Below are 21,617 nucleotides of genomic sequence, written 5' to 3' on the forward strand. Positions count from 1 at the left end.
TTTTGTACTTTGGTTCTATTATCTTTGCTTTTTTTTGTGTTTGCTTTTTTTTGTTGTTGTTCTGCTGATGCATATAATTGGATTAATCATGATTCTGGGGTCAAGACTCACAATCATTGGTGGTCTATTCATAGCTCTTTTTTGTTCTCTTCTCTCCTTCCTCCCTCCCCTCGACCTCCTTCTCTTCCTTCTTTTCCTTCTTCCTATATTTTTATTAGTTACCTTTTTATAAGAAAAGAACCATTCATAAATTCAAAACCAAACCTACAACACTGACAATAACCTACACTGAACCATGTGGTCTGTCTCAGCTAAACCATTCCCCTGCTTTTTGCTAACTCAAAGTTATCATCCTGCATCCTGTTTCATTATTTCCCAAATTTCCTTTTCATATAGTTTGCCACATCTATTTGCATTCATAAAAGTATATGTTTTTATTTTAGTTGTTTTTAACTCTATAAAAATGTTTCATAGGTAATCTTTTGGGATTTATTTATTTATTTATTTATTTATTTTATTTTCAAGTATATTGTTACCTATTGTTGAAGTTCTTTTCTTTTAACTGCTGGATAATAATCCACTGAATGAAGATAACACAATTTAGTCACCCACTCTGTAACTGATGGTCATTTGAGATTTTGCTGTTACAAATAGTGATGCTATGAACATTTTTGAATTAATTAATGTTCCCTCTTGCATACATGTAGGGTTTTCCTCTGGGTATCTACTGAAATGAGGGTATAAATTTGGATACTCATTTATATTTGCAGTGAATATTTGCTAGGCTTCAGTTTTCGTGATTTAAAACTAAACTAACTGAACTAAAATAAGAAAGGTAAAATAATCAGAAGAAGCTTTTTGTCTTAAATGGAGTTTTGAAAATAATATGATTTATTTTGGGCTTGAAAAAGTTCAATAGTAAATAATGAATGTGGAAAAATTACTTATAAATGGTCCCACTGTTGCTTGGAGAAGCTCATTTTGTCATAATGCCTTTGTTTCTTTGTAGTCACTGTGAAATAAATCATTTTAATTGTAAAACAAGTGTTATCTTGACAGTTATAACCCAATATTCAGCAGGCACGTGATGCTATAAGGAGTTGGCGGTGCGAGATAAGGGTGAGTTATATCTGGAAACATCTAAAGTGTTTACTCCATTATAAAGAACAACTTAAAGAGTAGAAAACCTCTAGACTCAAAACTATATCACTTCTTGCCTTATTAAATTGTCTTTTAACTTTCTAGATTTTCGGTATCTTCTACAGTGTGATGTACTCAGTGCTTTTACATTATCTCAAACCACTGAATCGCTTTTACAATTGCTAGGATCCTGGTAATTTTATTTGCAAAACTGAAGTTGGTGGAAGTAAAATCATGTTGAATCTTCTGGCAGCAGGGATGAAGTCTAATTCTTCTGTGCCAGTTTGAATGTATTATGTCTCCCAAAACGCCATTATCTTTGATGTAATCGTGTGTGGGCAGAGGTATCAGTATTGATTAGATTGTAATTCTTTGAGTGTTTCCATGGAGATACACCCCACCCAACTGTGAGTGATGACTCTGATTGGATAGTTTCCATGGTGGTGTGGCCCCACCAATTCAGCATGGGCCTTGATTAGTTTGCTAGAGCACTGTATAAGCTCAGACAGGAGAGCAAGCTTGCTATAGCCAAGAGGGACACTTTGAAGAATGCACAGGAGCTGAGAGAGGAACTGCAGTTTACAGAGACATTTTGGAGATGGCCTTTGAAAGCAGACTTTTGCTCCAGAGAAGCTAAGAGAAAACAAACACCCCAAGAGCAACTGAGGGTGACATTTTGGAGAGAAGCTGAAGCCTAGAGAGGAATGTCCTGGGAGAAAGCCATTCTGAAACCAGAACTCTGGAGTAGACACCAGCCATGTGCCTTCCCAACTAACAGAGGTTTTCCAGACACCATTGGCCATCCTCCAATGAAGGTACCCAATTGTTGATGACTTACCTTGGACACTTTATGGCCTTAAGACTGTAACTTTGTAACCAAATAAACTCCCTTTTATAAAAGCCAATCCATTTCTGGTGTTTTGCATTCTGGCAGCATTAGCAAACTAGAACATCTTGTTATGTGATCACCTGCTCAGAAGCGTACTCTATTTATAAACATTGCCTCTACAATATATCCTTTTAACATTGGAATGGATTTTCCGTATTTCCTCTGAATAGCAACTTGAGCTGATGGTCCTTCAAACTATTAATAAATTCCACCATCATTCTGCCATTATTGATCTAATTTACTGGTATGCTTCCCTTGCCCCATTTTGAGAAGAAAATAGAGATAAAATGTATTTCCATACAGTCCCTTTAAGTACACTTTATACACAATCCCTTTGAGTACACTTTAAAATTTGCTATAAATCAACCCCTCTGCTATCAGCAGAAGTATCCATGAACAGAAAAGGGCTTTTGGTTCTTTGCATGATAAAAGCTTTGAAGCAGCCATCTGGCAAACAGTGATTGAGGAAGGTGAAGCAAGACTTAAAGTATGCTCTTATTTCTCACTTCTTATTTTCATTTGCTGATATTCTTCCCCATTTTGATAATTCCCTTCTTCATCCTCTTGAGCCTGTGAGAAATAGGGGTGGAGCCCTAATAGAGTTCCAAATGCATGGAATAATGAAGCAAGCAGCATTGGGCTGTATCAGCTGCTAGATCCTTCTTTCTTACCACCAAAGTCACCTCACAGGAAATAACTGATGAAAGTACAACTCTTTTATTCATTCATTTATTCAATAGTCAAACAAAATTATGTTTCCAATATGAAAATTCTATGTCCTTCTTTCCAGTCTAGCTTGTTTGGCACTCTTTTCTCTAAACAATATTTTCTTTTAGATAGTAAAAGATGAGAAATATGACAATTTTGTTACTAATAGCTGTATAACTGTTGGTGAAGAATTATATTTAGTAACCTAGTTAAAATCTGTAACAGTGATGGCCATTAAGAGTAGAAAAGGCTTGGAGCTTCTGTTGACAGTGTACACATTATGAATGAGCTGGGACATAAAAGTTCATTTGTAAGTAGGATAATGGGAAAGTGGAATACATTTTACCATAAAAATTATGTTATAGACAGACATAAGGTTTTTCACAAGGATGCAAAGGCCAGCTTAACCCATAATGAACCTAATGTGCCTTGTACTGTTATTTGAACCTATAACCATTCACAATTGGTGACATGTTTTTTTCTAAGGTGAAGCACTTCACAAATTTCAGCTCATTCTCCACCTAGGGAATAGCATCTAGAAACAAGATAGCTATATGAGAGCAGACAACTGCCTACATTTCTGGATTTGCATATCTGTACTAGGCTACAACTTTGTGAAGGGGAAGAAAGGAGAGTTGTGAACACTGGAAGTAGAAGTGGGTGCTTCAGACTTATATGCAGATTATTTACAATTTGTGAAAGTGATTGTGCTTGAATGTGGTCCAACCATGCTAACTCCCATGTGTGAGAGAGAATGAGGAAACCAATAATAAATTTGTAAATTCATCCATTAATTTGGTCAATAATTATTGAGAACTTAAGTGCCAGGAAGTATGCTAAACATCAGGGCCAAGGTGTTCACAGTCTAGCAGCCAAGATCAAGTCAACCTACATTAATTTAAAAAATATTAGTTCTAGCTCAGCCAATCAACTAAATGTGTGACCAGGTGTGCCACTTAATCTTTCTGGCATCTGTTTTGTTGTTTATGAAATGAGGGAGATGAACTAGATGGTATGAAGGTCCTTTTTAGTTAAATTTTTTTGGACATTTATAATTACACAATCAGGAAAACATGGATGATGGGTCAGTGGAGCCTATGGTATGTTTCTGTCGTAAGTTTAAAAAAGCTAGAATGCAAGATCTATGGGTAAGAGGTAGTACATCAAAGGTCTTCCTGGAGGAGGACGGTAGTCTGCCAAAGAAACTCTCAGTAGTCAGAATAACAAAGTCCAACAGGTATGCAAAATGTAGTCCAGTCGAGGCTGCTATTCCTGTCTCTGGCCAGACTGTGATATGGTGGGTGCACGGTGGCTTATGCTTCAAGGAGTAGTGGTCTTTAGTGCAAGGTAACTTAACAAAGTTACAGTTTCCTAGAGATCTGTTTTGATTGATGTGGGCATCAGCTAATCCCACAGATGCTGTGGGCACTGGAGGAGGAAAATATTGAGAGTTTGGTCTATCTGTGTTATGGAGTCATTCATAGGAATTCAGTTCTGTGGTCATGACAGTCAGGGGTCTGCAGCTGTAAGATACAGACACTATATGTGGTTAACAAAAGCAGAAAAGAGATGACATTAATAACATCTGATAGTTCATAGATTGAAAGCTGGAGGATTGGGTTTAGAAAAAGTAGAAAGTGGGCAGCTCTGAGGATCTAGCAGAATGAACTGCTCAGCAATCTCATCAGAGTGTTGCTGATGTAATGAATGAACTACAACTGATTTCAGTGATTTTGTGTAGAGTTTAAATTCCATGGAGGGAGTTTCCAAATGGCTTAGGTTGGATCACATGAATACCTCTTACCTACGAGGAAAAAATGTATATTGATATTTTAGTGTTAAAGATGGTGCACGGTGAGGCAAGGACCATCACAGGAAGAAATTGGGATGTTATTTCCAAAGGAAGGGATGCCAGTGTCCACTACCTTCAGCTAGACTTCAGTGCCAGGATCCAGATTCAAAGGGAAAACAGAATGACAATCAGGAGTCAGGGCAAGAAGCTTGGCATGAGAATGGTGTACCAAGAATTGTCTCCCTAGGGTGAAAACCCACCCCAAAGCTTCCTTGGCTGGTAGAAAAGGGGTCTCCTAAATTCACCATCAGCTCGGGATCTTTTGACTCAGGACCTATGAAGGACTAATTTGTCTATGGCAGGTCAGCAAGTTAACTGCTATAATAAAGTACTTCACATGGTTTCTAGCATACAAAAATAATGGCTAACATTTGTTGATCATCATAATCATAGTCATTAAATGTTGAATGGGGAGAAAGCAGGCAGGAAATGAATTTTAGTATCATAAGTTATAGGTTCAACTAAAATTAATGTAGAACACTTGGAATAGAAGGGATAGGAATAAATGAAATTTGTTTTATACTGTCTCTGTCACTACCTGTGTGACTCTGGAAAAGTCACTTAAACTCTGTGCCTCAGTTTTCTCATCTGTAAAAGTGGGAATAGTAGTGATAATAATATTGTCTATTTTATAGATATGAGAATTAAATGAGATAATATATCTAACATGTTTAGAAGAATGCCCAACACATAACAAACACTGTGTGTAGCTCTTCTTCTTAGTATCATTACTTTCTTATTTTAGAGTCTAAGGAATTTTGCACATATATCATTTCATGTCATTCACATAAACAATCATATGGTGAAATTATCCTTTCAAAAATTTTAACTATGAAGACATGGAGAAATGATAGGGATAGACGTGAAACCCTCTTCTTTTAACTCCCAAGTACTATGCTCTTCGATTAGACCTTGTTAAACGTATAAAAAATATGTCACCGAATGACCTCTGTGAAGATAGTTAATGAGACAAAATTCCCAATACTAGGTAATGACATTCAATAATAATGGGCACAGGCTTAGTTTGCTAGGGCTGCTATGAGAAATACCACAGAACTGAGTGGCTTAAAGAACAGGAATTTATTGTCTCAGTGTCAGAGGCTAGAAGTCCAAAATCAAGGTGTCAGCAGGATCAGGCTTTTGCTGAAACTTGCAGCCTTCTGCTGGTGGCTTGCTGGCAATTCATAACTAGATTTCTGCCTCCATCACACGATGGTTTGTCTTCTGACTTCTGACTGACTATATCCAAATTTCCTCTGCTTGTAAGGTCTTCAGATAACAATGGATTATGGCTCACCCAGATTCGATTTGGCCTTATCCAACTAGGATCTTCGAAGATCCTATTTACAAATGACCCTATACCCATAGACCAGGGTTTAGGACTTAAACATGTCTCTTTGTGGGAGGCATGATTCAATCTGCCACAGGCAGTAACATTCAACAATTTTAATCTCATCATTTACACATACATTCAAAAGAACCACACTTCCTAGCAGAAATACAGGTATTCTTATAATGTTCTTTACACTTTACAACTGAAAAGTGATGCTCTCTATTATAATGAGAAAACAGGGGTATTAAGTTACCCTAAGTCACAAGATGATTTGGCCATTGATGGCTCTCAGTCCTCTGTTCCTAATCCCTCAGCCCTTTTTATGTGCACCCTTTGCAATGTGTTCTCTTCTGGGCTTCAATGTGGTTTTAATAGAGTAAAAACAAAGACCCTCAAATGAAACTGTAATATAATGATGATTGACAAGGCAGAGCACCAGTAACTCCTTTCCCAGATATAAGGAAAATGAGTAATAAGAGCTGTGTAAAGCTTTTTGACAATATAACACAGAGATGCCTTTTAATTCCTTAAATATTTTCCCTGTTATGTAAATATGTATGAAGATATTTTCTTTCTACTTCATAAAATGGCTTAGGAATGTCAAATGCTGTCAACAGGATTATACTGATCAATTCTAATCATGAAATGGAGATGCGTTTCTTTATACTTAAAACAAAATGTATGATTTTGGAGTCAATATAGAGAAAATATGCTTTACATCTATTATTTATTTCCATTGCTAAGACTTAGGCATTAACTCTAATCCATATACAGATGTCTGATCTTGATCCTTGCATTTTGAAAGATTTAACTTGCTTTATGTTCAGAAAATGTTACTGACTAGCTTACAAAACAACCAGCCAGCCAGAGTAGAATTTATGTCTATTTCATTTAAATTAATGCCACCAATTGGAAATCTCTGGCTTATCCTTCTAAATATAAAGGAAAATTTTACTTACTATAGTGTAAATTTCCCACCACTATAATTATCACAAGTACATGCTGCATATGTCTAAAAAGAACACTTAAAAAAGAGTGCCGACTGGAGTTTTACTGTCAGGATAACTTTGTTCTCTATACTCAATTTCTACTTCTGCAGAGTTAGGGTCCTGACAGCTGTTGGTAGCTGAGAACTAAGAGTGCAGGCTGCTGACTTGGTTGCTTTCTGCCAGTTTAAATCCTGGCTCTGATTTTTTCCAGCTGTGTGATCTGGGGCCAGTTAAATCCCTGTGCTTGTTTCCTTATCTAACGGGGGAAAAAATACACTTACCTCACAGGATGTTAGAAGAATCAGGCAAAATAATAAATTTAAAAATTTTAATGGAATGCCTAGCACGTACTAGGAGTTCAAAAAACATTGGATATTATGATCTCTGACTTGGTAAAGTGATGGTGCAATGGCACAGGGATTATTTGTGTGGAAGAGATCCTTTTTGTAAGTAAAGTACCACATGAGCCAAAACCATTCTGGCTTTGCAAATTCTTAAGTTTTCACTTGGGAATTGAATCAGTATCATCATTTTGAATAGGAGATGTATTCATACTTCTAAAAAAGTTACTTCTAGCTCTTTTTTTTTTTCCCCTTTTAATTTTTTTAAATCAGAGTGACTACATTCCCTCAGCCCAGTCTTTTGTGTTCTTTCCTGGACTACATCAGGTTGCAAGATAAAATGGCTGGTCAGCTGCGGCAACCTCCATTTCCTGGTTGTGGGCCACTGTGGAAGGGGACAAGCCACATATTTAAATGGCCTTTGGTCACCCCTCTTGGGCAGTTAGGAGGGTGCTCTGGCCCTGGATAAAGTTCTTGCCAGGGCAGGTTCATGCCCACACCCTGCTCCATGTCTGTCTTAGTTTCCTGTGGCTGCTATAACAAAGTACCACAGCTGGGTGGCTTAAAGCAACAGAAATCTTTTGTCTCACAGTTCTAGAGTCCAGAAGTCTGAAATCAATGTGTCAGGGCCATACACCTTATGAAACTTACAGGGAAGAATCCTTCCTTGCCTTTTCTAGCTTCTGGTGGTTGCTGGCGAGTCCTTGGCATTCCTTGTCTTGGAGATGCACCTGCCTCTGTCTTTACATGGTCTTCTACCCTGCGGCTGGCTGTGTCCAGTTCTCCTCTCCTTTTAAAGGCACCAGTTGGATTGGATCGAGGCCTTCCCCAGTCCAGTTTGGCCTCATGTTGACATCTGCAAAGATCCTATTTCCAAATAGGGTCATGTCATGGGACCAGGGTTAGGTATTGAACATAACATTTTGGGGGACACAAATCAACCTGTAATATCTCCAGTGCAAATTAGGGCAAAAAGGCACCAACAGTGTTGTGACTGTTAGTAGTGATGGCATCTCTTGAAGACTATGAGATAAAATAGAAGAAAGGGGTCTTAATTTCAAGAGGCTTGGATTTCTTTTTACAAAATGAGTATTGAATTTGAGTGTGTGCTTGAGAGAGAAATAAGAACAAATATACCCTTTTGCCTGCTGGTTGAGTGTCTGGTGTTTCTAGTGCCCCTGAAATGATTACTCATTCATGAAAATGTCTTAGTTAAGTCTTTTAAAGCTAAAAGCAGTGATAGCGCCATTCCCTCATCATGTGTCAGAGGTGCTGTCCTCTGGCAACGGCAACTGCTGGAGCACACAGCAACATGATAAAGACCCAGTGGTAGGAATGAATTAAGCACAAAGAATTGAGAATAGCCAGTCTTTTATTATTTACTTTTTAATATCGAACCATGTTCCAGAAGGATTTAAGGTAGATAGAATTTCATCTCTAGGGTTGAGAAATAGAATATATTTGTAACTAAATTATATTTACCATATGTACAAAAACAGATCTGGAACAAGATGAATATTCTAAGATCTCAATTTAAGAGTAGAGTAACACTATGTTTGTATGTTTCTGCATATCATCATTCTGTACCAGGATTAATGCAGAAAGTTGTAATTAATTTTTATTTCTTAAACTGAGACTATAATAATTTTTAAAAATACCGCCAATAGGGAGTAATTATCATATATTTTAGTAAAGGCACTAAAAACTATGGATGTTAATTTTTAAAAATGCTATTGAAGGTTGACTGATATGTTTATAAATTTGCTACTTACATGAATCATGAATAATTTAGTTCCCCAAAAAGCCTTGATTGGAACATTAAAGCACACACAGGAAAAATTAAATTTAGTTAAGTAATTTTGAATGATTTAAATCTCCATGTTCAGTTAAAACATGATTATAGCAGTGATTTTCAAACATTGGTGGGCAGTGGAATCACTGGGAGGGCTTGATAAAACGTGGATTGCTGGGCTCCACCTCTATATTTCTGATTCTGTAGTAGGTCTGAGATAAAAATCCTAGAATTTGCATTTCTAATGAGTTCCCAGCTGATGCTGCTGGTATGGAGACCACATTTTAGAACCATCACTTATTAGGTCAGAGATAATTAAGGTTAATGTTTTTACCTGTAAATCTTTGTGCCTATTTTTTATTAGTCTCCTGGCCACTAAATCAAATATGATGCAGTGGGTTGTCTTAAACAATGGGAATTTATTGACTCACAGTTTTGGTGCTAAGAAATCAAGATGACATCAAGGCAGTGCTTTCTCCCAGAAGACCGTGGTGTTCTGGGACTGAGTGCCCGTCATCCTTGGTACTTCGCTTTTCTGTCACATGGTAATATACATGGTGGCCTCTCTTGGATTCTCTGGGTTCCGCTGACTTTCACCTTTCCGTGGCTTTCTCTCTCTCTCTCTCTGTCTGCATTTCATTCTGCTTATAAGGGACTCCAGTAATAGCACTGAGACCCATCCTGATTAAGCTGGGCCACACTTTTAACGGAAGTAACGTCATCAAGAGGTCCTGTTTACAATGGGTTCACATTCAGATGAATGGATTACATTTAAGAACATGTTTTTTCTGGGGTAAATAGCTCCAAGCTACCACCATACTGCAATGGACTGGCTATGGAACCTTTACAATTACCATTTGAAATATAGTAAGTCCACCAACTATTTAGGCAGTGACAGCAAAAGTCAGATTCAAGTATCAGAAGGAAATATTACAAATTCAGAGTATATACCTATGAATCATAAAAGTGAATTATTTTTATGTCTTGAATGTTAAATCCATTATTTTCTTTTTACAAAGCCTTCCTTATTCATATATTCTTGAAATTCTTTAGAGGACTTTCATATTAAGATGAAAAAGAAGAGGCAGAGGTCACTTCCTATGTATTGATCATACTCTGATGTTTAGACATTTCTTCAGCGAGCAGCTCATTCATTAACCATATAAATTTATTCTTGTCTAACTATAAATAATTGGGAAAGAATGAATGAGTATTCAATAATAATAAAACTCCTATACCTCTTTTCAATATTAGATAAACATTATCACTATAATTATCTCTTTCAGTAAGCACACACCACTGATGTAGTTGGGTCATTATACTGACTGCTAAAAGAAAGCTGTTTTATAAATCTGACAAAAAGATAATGCTTAGTGTTGGTTTTGAGCTAAAAGACAGTACAAATCAAGTTATCTTCAAGGCAATGCTTTCTCCCCGAAGACTGTGGAGTTCTGGAGCTGGCTGTTGGCAATCCTTGATCTTGGGCTCCACTGTCACATAGCATGCACATGGTGGCCTCTCCTGGCCTCTTCTGATTTCCTCTGATGTTCAGCTTCTGGGTGCTCCCTGTGGCTTTCTCTCTCTCTCTCTGAATTTCATCCCACTTATAAAGGACTCCAGTAATAGGATTAAGATCCATCCTAATTGAGGTGGGCCACACCTTAACTGAAGTAACCTCATCAAAAGGTCCTACTTATAATGGGTTCACACCCACAGGAATGGATTAGGTTTAAGAACATGATTTTCTGCGGTACCTAGCTTTAAATGACCATGGTATATATATATTTTTTAATCTGTGTAAAGAATTGGTTTGCAAATAAAGTTGGTGCTTAATATTTGATGAATAAATAAAACCAGGTTATCATAAGCTATAGCTGTTATGATTTTCCTCCAGAATCTGGTCTTCATAAAATTTTGGGAATATGAATGGCTTTTTCCCTGCTTCTCTAAGAATGTACCACCCTTATCTATATGTTACCAACAAATATGATTGAAAAGTACAACAGCATGTGAAATAATTACATCTTGTATAAATCCAAGAACAAACCAATGTGATTTGTTTTTTTCCTCCCCATTGCACTGTGCCCTGCAGCCTTTTAAGTCACTTGCTCCAGCTTTAAAGGAATCTTAGCACTTTTTAGACTATTAATTGTTTGAAGATTATCTGTAACTTGCCTCAAAGTCTTGCCTAGCAAAATGCTACAACCCTGAAATGGTCAGTATGCTCTGAGGTGATGGTACCTGGAGAACCTGGTCTGCAGGGATTGAAGAATCCAAAGTAAGCTAATAATGAAATGCCTTCCTATAAGGCTCATACTCAGAGGCATATAAAGTTTAGAAGACAATTTCAGAGAAATTGTATTTGTGAAAATTTGCATGAAGTATCAGGATAGTTTGTACTTAACAGACAGTGTAATGCAGTGAGAGTGTGGACTTGAGGGAGATAGAGTCCTGGGGGTAAAACCTGGCACTGCCACTTCCTGGGTGTGTGAACTCATGCAAGATGTTTAACATTCCTTTGCCTGAGTTCCTCATCCATAAAATGGAGATAGTTATCATACCTATCTCATAAGGTTGTTGGGAGAATCAAATGAATTAAGCTATGCAAAATGCTTAGATCAGTGCCTGGCATTTAATAAACACTATATAAGTGTTAGCAATTATTACCAGTATCATAATTTTTTTATATTCTCTATTTTAGGATAATTCTTTGGGGCTCTTTATTTCTCATTCTATCCTACATCCAGTTTCAACACTGCCTAATTTTCTACTGCCTCCATTATTCTTATACCTCAAATCTTAGTTGTCAAGTTAGACATTAACCAAATCTAAATTGCTACAGTATTCTTATATATTCATATTTAAGTTTAAATCAATTCATTCATTCATTCTCTCTTTCACCACTTTACTGAAACACACAGATGCAAATGTATCATTTTATCCTCTTTTCCCCAGCAGGAAATTTCTACTCCAGCACTAACATTACCACACAGTTAACTATAGTCTAACTATAACTGTAGTCTGATATTGAAAGATTAGGTAACATATATTTGACTGAAGTTAAACGTTTACATAAAAAAATGGAATTAAGATGTATTTCTACTAACAATGCCCCAACATCTTGGCTCTTCCATAATAAATTTTATTTATTTTTTATTAGAGAAGTTGTTGGTTACAGAACAATCATGTATAAAATACAGTATTCCCACACACCACCCTATTGTTAAGACCTTGCATTGTGTGGAACCTTTGAAGATTATCTGTAACTTGCCTCAAAGTCTTGCCTAGCAAGATGCTACAACCCTGAAATGGTCAGTATGCTCTGAGGTGATGGTACCTGGAGAACCTGGTCTGCAGGGATTGAAGAATCCAAAGTAAGCTAATAATGAAATGCCTTCGTATAACTTTTAATAAGTACAAAATGTATTTCTGCATAGATGTCAGAATTTGTAGATGTATTCTTAATGACTTAATTCTATATACCTTAACTGCATTTTAACAATAGGAATATTGTAACATAAATAATCAACAGAATCAAAACAAACATTTATAGAAAAATAAACATTTTAAACAACTAACCAATACTTTAAAAAGGATTTAACAAATATGTTGAATATATGAAATTAAAGTCCTTTAGGTTTCCAAATGTTAAAAACTCTTCTTTTTCATGACTCCCCACTAAGTTGATCGGCAATGATATAAGTGAAACTACATAAGAAAAAAGTTTTAAAAATTGCATTTAGAATCAGTTATTTTAAACACTGTATGTTAATAAAGTAGTAAAACTTTATCATCTAGTATCTATTATGTGGAAATCTTTTAAAATGTAAATCTTTTATGAGAGACAATTAATGGCCTATTTTTGAGAATAACAGATTACTGAGTGACATATTGTAAAAAATAGGTACATGGAATAACAGGGGCATTCTCAACTGAAACTGGCTTATTTTAGTATTGAAATAGGACTCATAATCTATTATCCACAATTTAACTATTAAATCAAATTACTGATTTTATTTAGACATCCATTTTAAAATGCTTAGTTAAAAATATTCTTGAAAATATTTTAAGCACAAGATCTTCATATATTCAACTTTAGTATGTTTCTAATATTTGGTATATTGCTAAGGAAGTGAATTGTTTTCAACAGTTTGTATTTCTGCTGAGTTCAAGAGAATGCCCAGTCTCCATAAATAAAAAGTAAACAAAGGGAATGCATCAGAAAGTTGGAAAATAATTTGATCATGTTTCTGAAGAAATTTCTTGATTTCTTGGTCATCACGCCCTATACTTGAAGTGTTGCTTTCTTCAGATTCCTTTTGAAGAAGCTGCTCCAGTACCCAGAGCAGATAGAAAGTATTTTCGTAGCGTGTCACATCATAACTGGCTCGCACCTACAAATAAACAACAAAATCTTAAAAACTATATATATTGGTTGTAGCTCAGCTCAGAAAAATGCCAACAAGATTAAATATTCATACAAAAAGCAAATATTTGACTTATTTAACATTCTGTTTTCCTCTATTGAAGAGGAAATTGGGGGAGAACTAAGGAGAAGTTAAGAGAAGTTAATGACTTTCCTTTTTTGATGTTTTAGAAAGCTCCAAATCCTTTCTATATACTCTTGCTATAACTAATTACTAAGATGAGGCTGACAGTGCCTGGCAAAGAATCCTGTTATCAAGTGTTGAATTCAAGGTTCTGCCAAAGATTTGCATGAAAAATAGTTACTCCTGCCAATATTTGGGAGCAGAATTTTAGGAACATGTTTGTTCTAGTGCAGTTAGTGTCTGATCTCTTACAGATCATAACCCTGTCTCATACTGAGTCTACAGAAGTCAGACAGGGGTAGGATAGGACTGCATGGGATAAGATACATAGGAGGAGAAATGTAGATGTGCCTTGTAGAACATATATTGTTTGCCCAATTGACTATAAGGGAGGTGAATTAAAGGAAAGCCTAAAAAGTGGACAATGAAACATATAACATAAGTTAGAGGAATCAGTGTAAAAACTGAAACTTGCTTTATCATTTGCTCATTAATTAAGAAATGTGTTCGAAACATTTACCAAATCTACCCATTGTAATGATATATAATGAAAGAACATTCTTAGAGCCCAATGTATTTGTCAACAAGGTGGTCCAATAAAAGAGTCAAATATACACAGATAATTGAAAGCAAATACTTCCTTTAAAGGCTTATAATAAGAATTACCTCTCCAACTGCACTATACTTGACACTCCTACCAAATTGGATTACACATTGTTCCAGTTTGCTAATGCTGCTGTTATGCAAAATACCAGAAATTGATTGGCTTTTATAAAGGGGGTTTATTTGGTTACAAAGTTACGGTCTTAAGGCCATAAAGTGTCCAAGATAAGGCATCAACAACAGGGTACCTTCACTGAAGAATGGCTGATGGCGTCGGAAAACCTCTGTTAGCTGGCAAGGCATGTGGCTGGTGTCTGCTTCTTCCAGGTTGCATTTCAAAATGGCATTCTCCAAAATGTCAGTGTCAGCTTCCAATGGCCATCTTCAAAATGTGTTTCTTAGCTGCAGCTCCCAGTGCTCCTTCTGTCTGAGCTCTCATAGTGCTCAGGTAAACTAATCAAGACCCAAGCTGAATGGGCGGGGCCACACCTCCATGGAAACATTCAATCAGAGGTCACACCCTATCCAAAGGTGTCACTCACAGTTGGGTGGGTCACATATCCATGGAAACAACCTAGTCCCAATATCCCACAAGATTGGATAAAAGATCATGGTTTTTTCTTGGGGGACACAATATATCCAAACTGGCACACACATTATTAGGTGAATACACCTAATGCCTATATTCCGGTTCCCTTGATCTTGAATGGCCCCTTTAATCAATCTCTAATTATTAGCACCCTTCAGTGTTAATCACAGATGCCCAAGTATCCAGTGGCTACCCCCAATTTTATAGATCTTAACATATTCTGCCTTATGTTCTGGTTGTGTATATATTTGTTATATGTCCTCTTTAGACTCTGAATGTGTTAAAGGAAGTAAATATGTGTTCCTGTCATTGCTATTTCTATGGTGCCTAGGACAAAGCCTTTCTTGTCCATAGTAGACCTTCAATAATTATTTCTGGTTTGAATTGAACAGGATTGTAGTAATTTAACAGCTATTACAATAAACACAAATTGGTTATTACCTAAGGAGAACCACAGTGATACTTTTCAAAATTAAAATTGCTTTTCAACCACCTTTCTTAGTCTAAACTAAAAACAGAGCAAAACAAAAAAGCCCTCATTGTATGTGTTACCTGCTCATGTAGGCAGTGATTAAATAAATATTTTTAAACCTGCTTATTAAAGACCATAAATAGTCCAAATTTCCCTCTCAGATAACAGAAAATTTTTACAAGACTTTAGACTATTTCTACAGCAAAAAGGCAAAATTGTTTCATTTGTTTTGAAGCTTTAACTGCAACAGGAGCATAGTACTTTATAAAGACAGAAATTATCAAGCTAAGTAGGAGTACAAAGATTCTAGTGTTTACTGGAAAAATAGCTACATCTTATTTACCCTTTGGATACTTAAAACTACATTAAGATTTTATGAGCCAAATGGTTACTCTTTTTCTGAATTATTTAGATTAATTTTTAGTTAACCATGATTTTCATGTGTGACATAATTTCACTATCAGTAAAGACTTCTCAAATTGTACCAAATTGTACTTATCAAAGAACAAAGGGGACTTCTCCCTCCTGACAAAGGCCATAGCATCCCAGGCAAATTCAAGGCAAAGGTGTAAAGCAGGCAGAGTACGTCTCTGGCATCTTTCTATCTGCCTTGAGAATCCCACTCTGGTCATGTTTAGCTCTGCTACAAGGTTTGCTGAGGTCCTCAGCATGGTGACCCATTTCCCAGTGTTGTTTTGGACTTTGTTTCTCTTACCAGAATTTATCTATCTTGGGTTCAAGCTCTATCCTAAAATGCCTGTTCTCACAATAAGTACTAGGATAAACTATGGCTCCGAGATTAACAGTTAACAGAATATTATTTTGCAATTAATAACTCCTTTCTTTTGAGACAGCACTTAACTTACATGACTTAGCAGCCCTCTCTCTCAATGTGACTAAAATGGCATATTTGTGGGGGAGCTCCTTCCTGTAGTTCCCAAATTTCATCACACTGACAGATGCCTGCTCTGCTTAATCATATGCTCAGGCAGTTTCTGAATAATTATTATAAGCCTAATGAAAACTAAAATAAATGGTATTAGGATGATGGCTGACAGTCTTCAACCATGTTTTGGTGTATTTTTTTCCAGTCTCAGTATCAAACTAGAATGACCAACACCAGTGTCGGATGTTTGCCTCAACATCCTGCCAGGAAGACTGAATGAGCCCCAACATATACAAGCAGGATGACTGTGTATTTCTGAAACAATGCTATTAGTTTATCTTTCTATCTAAATCTTTTACCACTGAAGGAGCCTTGAGAGGCAGCTTCTATAATCCTATGCATATTTCTCATTGCCTAATCCCATTTTACAAAATGGGAGACATTAAGAAGAAATACTTTCTTGGTAGGAAATCACCAGATATTCTTCCAGAACGTTTTCAGAATCAAAGCATTTCCTATGTTTATTTTCCTATCCTTAAGTTGGGTTCAAGAAAGTCAAAGTATCCAATTTTTTTTTTTTTTTTTAACATGCTCTTAAATTGCAGTTTAAAACTTAGATTCCAAAGTTAAGGCTACAGACACATAATGCCAGTTTTGTAATTACTCTTCAAGTTGGAATTCAATCAAGATTAACTTGGTATCTTTGTGAAAACTTATTATCCTTGAAGCAGACACTGCTAGTTGCTTACCCAGTATCCATTTATACCTTCTTTCTTATCAACAGAACCCCAGTTTTGTTCAGGGTGGCAATGGTTCAGCTATAAGCCTATATTTTCCATGTCTCTCTTGGGGCTAGTTCTGGTCAAAGAGCTGTAAGTATAAGTAACTGGGTGGGGCTTCTGGGCAAGCTCTTTAATAGCAGGCAAAACTTGCTGGGATGTGTCCTCTATACCCCCTAGATCACTGTTCCTGTTTGGAAACACAGACACAGTGCTTGGAGGTAGAGTAGCCATCTTTTGAGTCTTAGGATGAGGCCTTCCTGTGGATCTAAATAAAGGGCCTGTACTACATGGGGCTCTTTTCTTCCATCTTGGTCTTTTAGAATTGGAACCATGAGACTTCATCTCGGCAGTAAGGGAACTCTGAAAGTTCCTTAACTTCTGAAAAGGGGCTGCCTTTTGCTGCCTCTGACACAGAAAGGACAGAAATACCCAAAGGGACAAAAAACACTCACATTCATTAGCAGCAGAAAATGTAATAAAAGATTCTGTACATTTGAATTGTAGCCCACAGTTTAGATGTTTATATTTAATATTGAAAAAATATGAAAATGTAACAGTTCATTAATTACAATTTGATAATTTATGTGCATAGCAGAGTACAGTCTGACACATTCAGAAATAAGCACACTGCTGCAGAAGGGGTGAAAACAACCCAACATTCTTCTTATTGCTACAAAAGCAAAGGTGAAGGAGAAAATGAGAACATTGCAGAATAGAAAATCAAACCAAAGAGCATAGGCACATTTACTGAGACACCATTGGCTCAGTATCCTGCATGCCAGATCTTGCTAGACAGAAGCAATAAATAAGATAACAATTAAAGTAGTCTCTAAAAGAATGAATTCAACACAGTTCTTGAAAGGAAAAGGTCACTGTCACCATGGTAATTAATGGGAAATGCACTCCTGACTTGTAATAACATCCTTTTTTATTTAGCAGAAGGCAAAGAAAACAGATTTCAGTGAAGGAGACTGAGGGATGAGTTTAACTCATCGGAAGTTTACTGAGCACGTACAGTTTCTGAAGCACAGGAGAAAGCATTGAAAGAGCTGATGAGTGAATAAGCAGTGGCTTAGCTTGCACCAGTGGACCACAGAGTGTGACCACATCCACAAACAGCACATGAGGACAGAGTAGCACACGTGGAGATTCACATACATGTAAACAGCATCAGTGAAATTAAGATTTCAATAGATGCTCCCATTTGCTTAAAAGTATGTCTCCTCCAAAGGTTATGTTATATTCTTTGGCTCTCCCCACAACCTGAGGGTTGGTCCCATGCTGAGGGAATACAAAGCAAAAGGCTGATCAGAGTAAAGTGCTGTTAATTTGCGGAAGATTGCCGAGAGATGAATTGTGAGCCCAGGGCTCAAAGGCAGTGAGGGGTATAGATTGGTGAATCATCTTTTGATCAAAGTACTAGGCAAAGAAGAATAAAAATGACTCGATGGCTGTTAAACTGTTTTGCCTGATGCAGATAATGATGTGGTTATCTTCCTAAAATGTTGAATCCTGGAGAGGATTATATACAATTTGTGGGACATTTGGGATCTTGGTATTTTATGACGTTAAAAGTATACCATTCCTATTTGAAATAGCTCACTAAGTATACAAGAATGTATATATACAGGTATTCATGAAAGGATTATATGTAATAGCAAATTTTTTAAAAAAGACTTGCTTAAAAGTAAAGATTTTCTCATTTACCAATTTTATCTACTTTTTCTGAAATCTGTTTCTTGAGGCTGAATTTATATGACAAGGTAATAGTAAAATGGGAGCCTGAAAAAGATGGCCTGCAGTGGAAGAGGAGTCAGGACAAGAATCACAGACAGGGAGAGGATGATTTGTGTTTGTCTGACAAAAGAGTGCACTGAGGGTCCCAACTGGGACAGGTGCAGCACAGACCCTTGTGGTTGAGAGCTTTGAGAAAATAAATTCTTATTAAACAAGATTCTTTGTAAAGGAATACCATCAGCTCATTAAATGCCAGCAGCCATTTAATAGCTATGTGACTTGGGCGAATTATTTAACTTCTCTAAACCTAAATTTCTTAGTCTAATACTTGGAAATAATAACAGTAACTCCTCCCTTTGGTTGCTGAGAGGATTAAATTAGATTACATATTTAAAGCATAGCACAAATTACTGAATAATTATGTTTCATTATAACTCTCAAAGCATACATTCTGCACTGCCGTTATTTACTTCTTTATCTCTGTGGTTACACATAGTAGCAGTTCTTAGAGTTAGGGCACCTGTCCTACTCATCTCTGTATTATTACCACACTACTGGTATTATTTAAGTATTGCACTGTGGTCAATTACTGGAAGCGTTTCAAGTTACTGTGAATTGTGCAAATAGAGATGTGTACAGAACCCGAGGATGCATCTTTATCTAACTTTCCTCTATCAAGAAAGTCTTCAGAGACCTTAGTAATACAGCAGAGAATTCCTTTTTGCATAGAAAGGTGGCACCAAGGAACCTAAATGTGAAAAAAATTTTAAGTCTTTCTGATATTATAAGGTCCTGAAGAAGGTACTTGTGGATGAAACACAGAGTCTTAGAGGATGTGAACAACTGCAAAAGGGACCATTCAGCTCAGTCCCTACCTCCAGTCCAACATGACATGATGTTTAAACAGCTGGCTTGACTTTTTGTTTTTAAACATTATATTTTCTGGTTATCTGACTGGTGTAAGATGGAATAACTTGTTCAAGTCTGTTCTAGGGGCAGGTTGGTAAAAATGAGTTTCTAATTCCTTAATAACATGCTCCTTTGGTGCTTAGTCCAATAACATCATAGATTAAACCCAAACATGTTTAAATTTTATATTTTCACATTTCTCTGGAGGACCATCCTGAGGTTTGCCTCCCATTCATTACTTTTTTGGTCATTAAATTAAGATAATGGATATAATGATCAAAATAGATGCCATATCAATTTTAATTCTCAAATCTATGCATAAAGAATAGAGAGTTCCTAATAAGTGAACACATCATTTCCCTGTTCTAACAGATCTCCTGAATTAACTTTATTTCGCTTTACCCCTGCAGACAAACTGCTTTCTCAGGCTCTGTATGCTTAATTATGGATCCGTCAACCCCAAAGGAACATTTTCAGTATTTTATACTAAAATATAAAACGTAGTCTAAGGCTGGAAATCCCTTTCAAGTACCTTTGAGAAACAAATGGATCATTTATTTGTCTGGACTTTCCTCCTGGTAGTTCTTCATAAAACAATACAAGCCAGATGATTTAGTTATTAATGTAAGAGCCTACTATGTGAAAGACAGGGTTTAGGATGGGAACAAAATATGCTAAGTTCTCTAAGGACTAAATCAACTGGGGGTACTTAAGACTTTAGAAATGTATGGGTTTGCCTGCTGCCTTCTCTCTTCTCTCCCTTCTATCCTATTACAAACATTTATTACATGTGCCATACCCTAGGCTAGGGATAGAGAGATGAATAGGAAGTATCCCTACCTATAAGACTCCTAGTATATATCTAGGGGGACAAAGAAGTAAATAATAATGGCAATGAAGAGTGCATGCTATAAGTTAAAAAAGAACCCAGAGAGAACAGAGAAAATAGAGAATATGGTGGGAGAAAACTGTAAAGGGCAGGAAATAAATTTAGTCACTGAATGGTAATCCTGCAGGCTCTTTTCCTCCTGGATGTTATGGCAGGATTATTCAGGTGAGATTGCTTGAAAATTGTTAACATCTTAGGTACAACACTTGTTCATCTACTAGCACAGGAGCCTGCTCCCTCTGGGTGGTTAGTATGCACTGAGGCAAAGGAGAGACAGGGAGTTTAAGGGGGCGTTAGGGAGCAGTGTCACCAATCTGTACAACATTTCACTCAGCATAATTCCTATACCTCAGCTTTGTTTAAGACAGTTGAACCAGACTAGACTGACTAGTGTGTTCAGTCAAGGTCCAAATCAGTTTTATGGGTTAGCAAAATCTTAAGAGGGTGTTTGCTTCCATGAGGTCTATAGTCACTAAGTAGCTGATCCTTCTCTCCCTGAAGGAAGGCACAGTAGAAAGAAGAACAAATGTGGTATTCTTGGTAGAGAATGCACTGTTTTCACTAAGTTAAGCCATTCCCACCAGGTAATTAAGACAGAGCTTGAGGAAAAGAATATATTGGAAATACAGATCCAGATGGCTATTATTAATGGAAAACAAATGTTGAAACAGCCAGTGGGGTAAAAATCAGCAAATAAAGATCATCCAAGACAGTATCAAAATCTGCTCATTCAGGCAGAAGCGAGGAGCTAGATTTGCTGCAGCAGTGTCAGCAACTTCCTAGCCAGGTAAAAGCCAGAGGCTAAAATGATTTCCTAGGGGCTGCTTAGGTAAACTTTGATGAATGTGCCAAAGTGGGCTGGAAATGTATTTTTATAGTCATGACTCCAAAGCCCATGATGAGTGTCAACAAGGGTATCAGCCCATAAGTAGTCAGATCCTTTCCAATAATTTTGTTTGGAAACTGAAAACTGCGGATTGGTCTCAGATGAGCTACTAATTACCCCCCAAAAGCCAACTGTTCTTTGGTGTATTTGCAAAAATTAGAAGCCAACACATTTGTCATCTTTTCTTCCTATTTCCAATATATATCACAGCTAATTTATTAGAACTTTCTATTGAAGTCTAAGGGAAACTGTACAACACAAAAAAAATCT

The 21,617-nt window shown here is 36.6% G+C and overlaps 1 protein-coding gene across 4 annotated transcripts in view; it reads right to left on the bottom strand.

Moving 5' to 3' along the window:
• Positions 1–21,617, bottom strand: part of MEI4 (meiotic double-stranded break formation protein 4) — a 613,415-nt gene that overhangs the window by 38,351 nt on the left and 553,447 nt on the right. For 3 of the 4 annotated variants that reach the window (XM_037843990.1, XM_037843988.1, XM_037843989.1), the window contains exon 5: positions 12,222–13,438. The exons of the other annotated variant lie outside the window; for it this stretch is intronic. In XM_037843990.1, coding sequence (XP_037699918.1) covers positions 13,169–13,438 — 270 coding nt within the window. In that variant the 3' untranslated portion in view covers positions 12,222–13,168. Of the gene's footprint in view, positions 1–12,221; positions 13,439–21,617 lie in introns of those variants that run through there. 4 annotated transcript variants of the gene reach the window in all.

This window comes from Choloepus didactylus, chromosome 7 (assembly GCF_015220235.1).
Source record: "Choloepus didactylus isolate mChoDid1 chromosome 7, mChoDid1.pri, whole genome shotgun sequence".
Taxonomy (NCBI): Eukaryota; Metazoa; Chordata; class Mammalia; order Pilosa; family Megalonychidae; genus Choloepus; species Choloepus didactylus.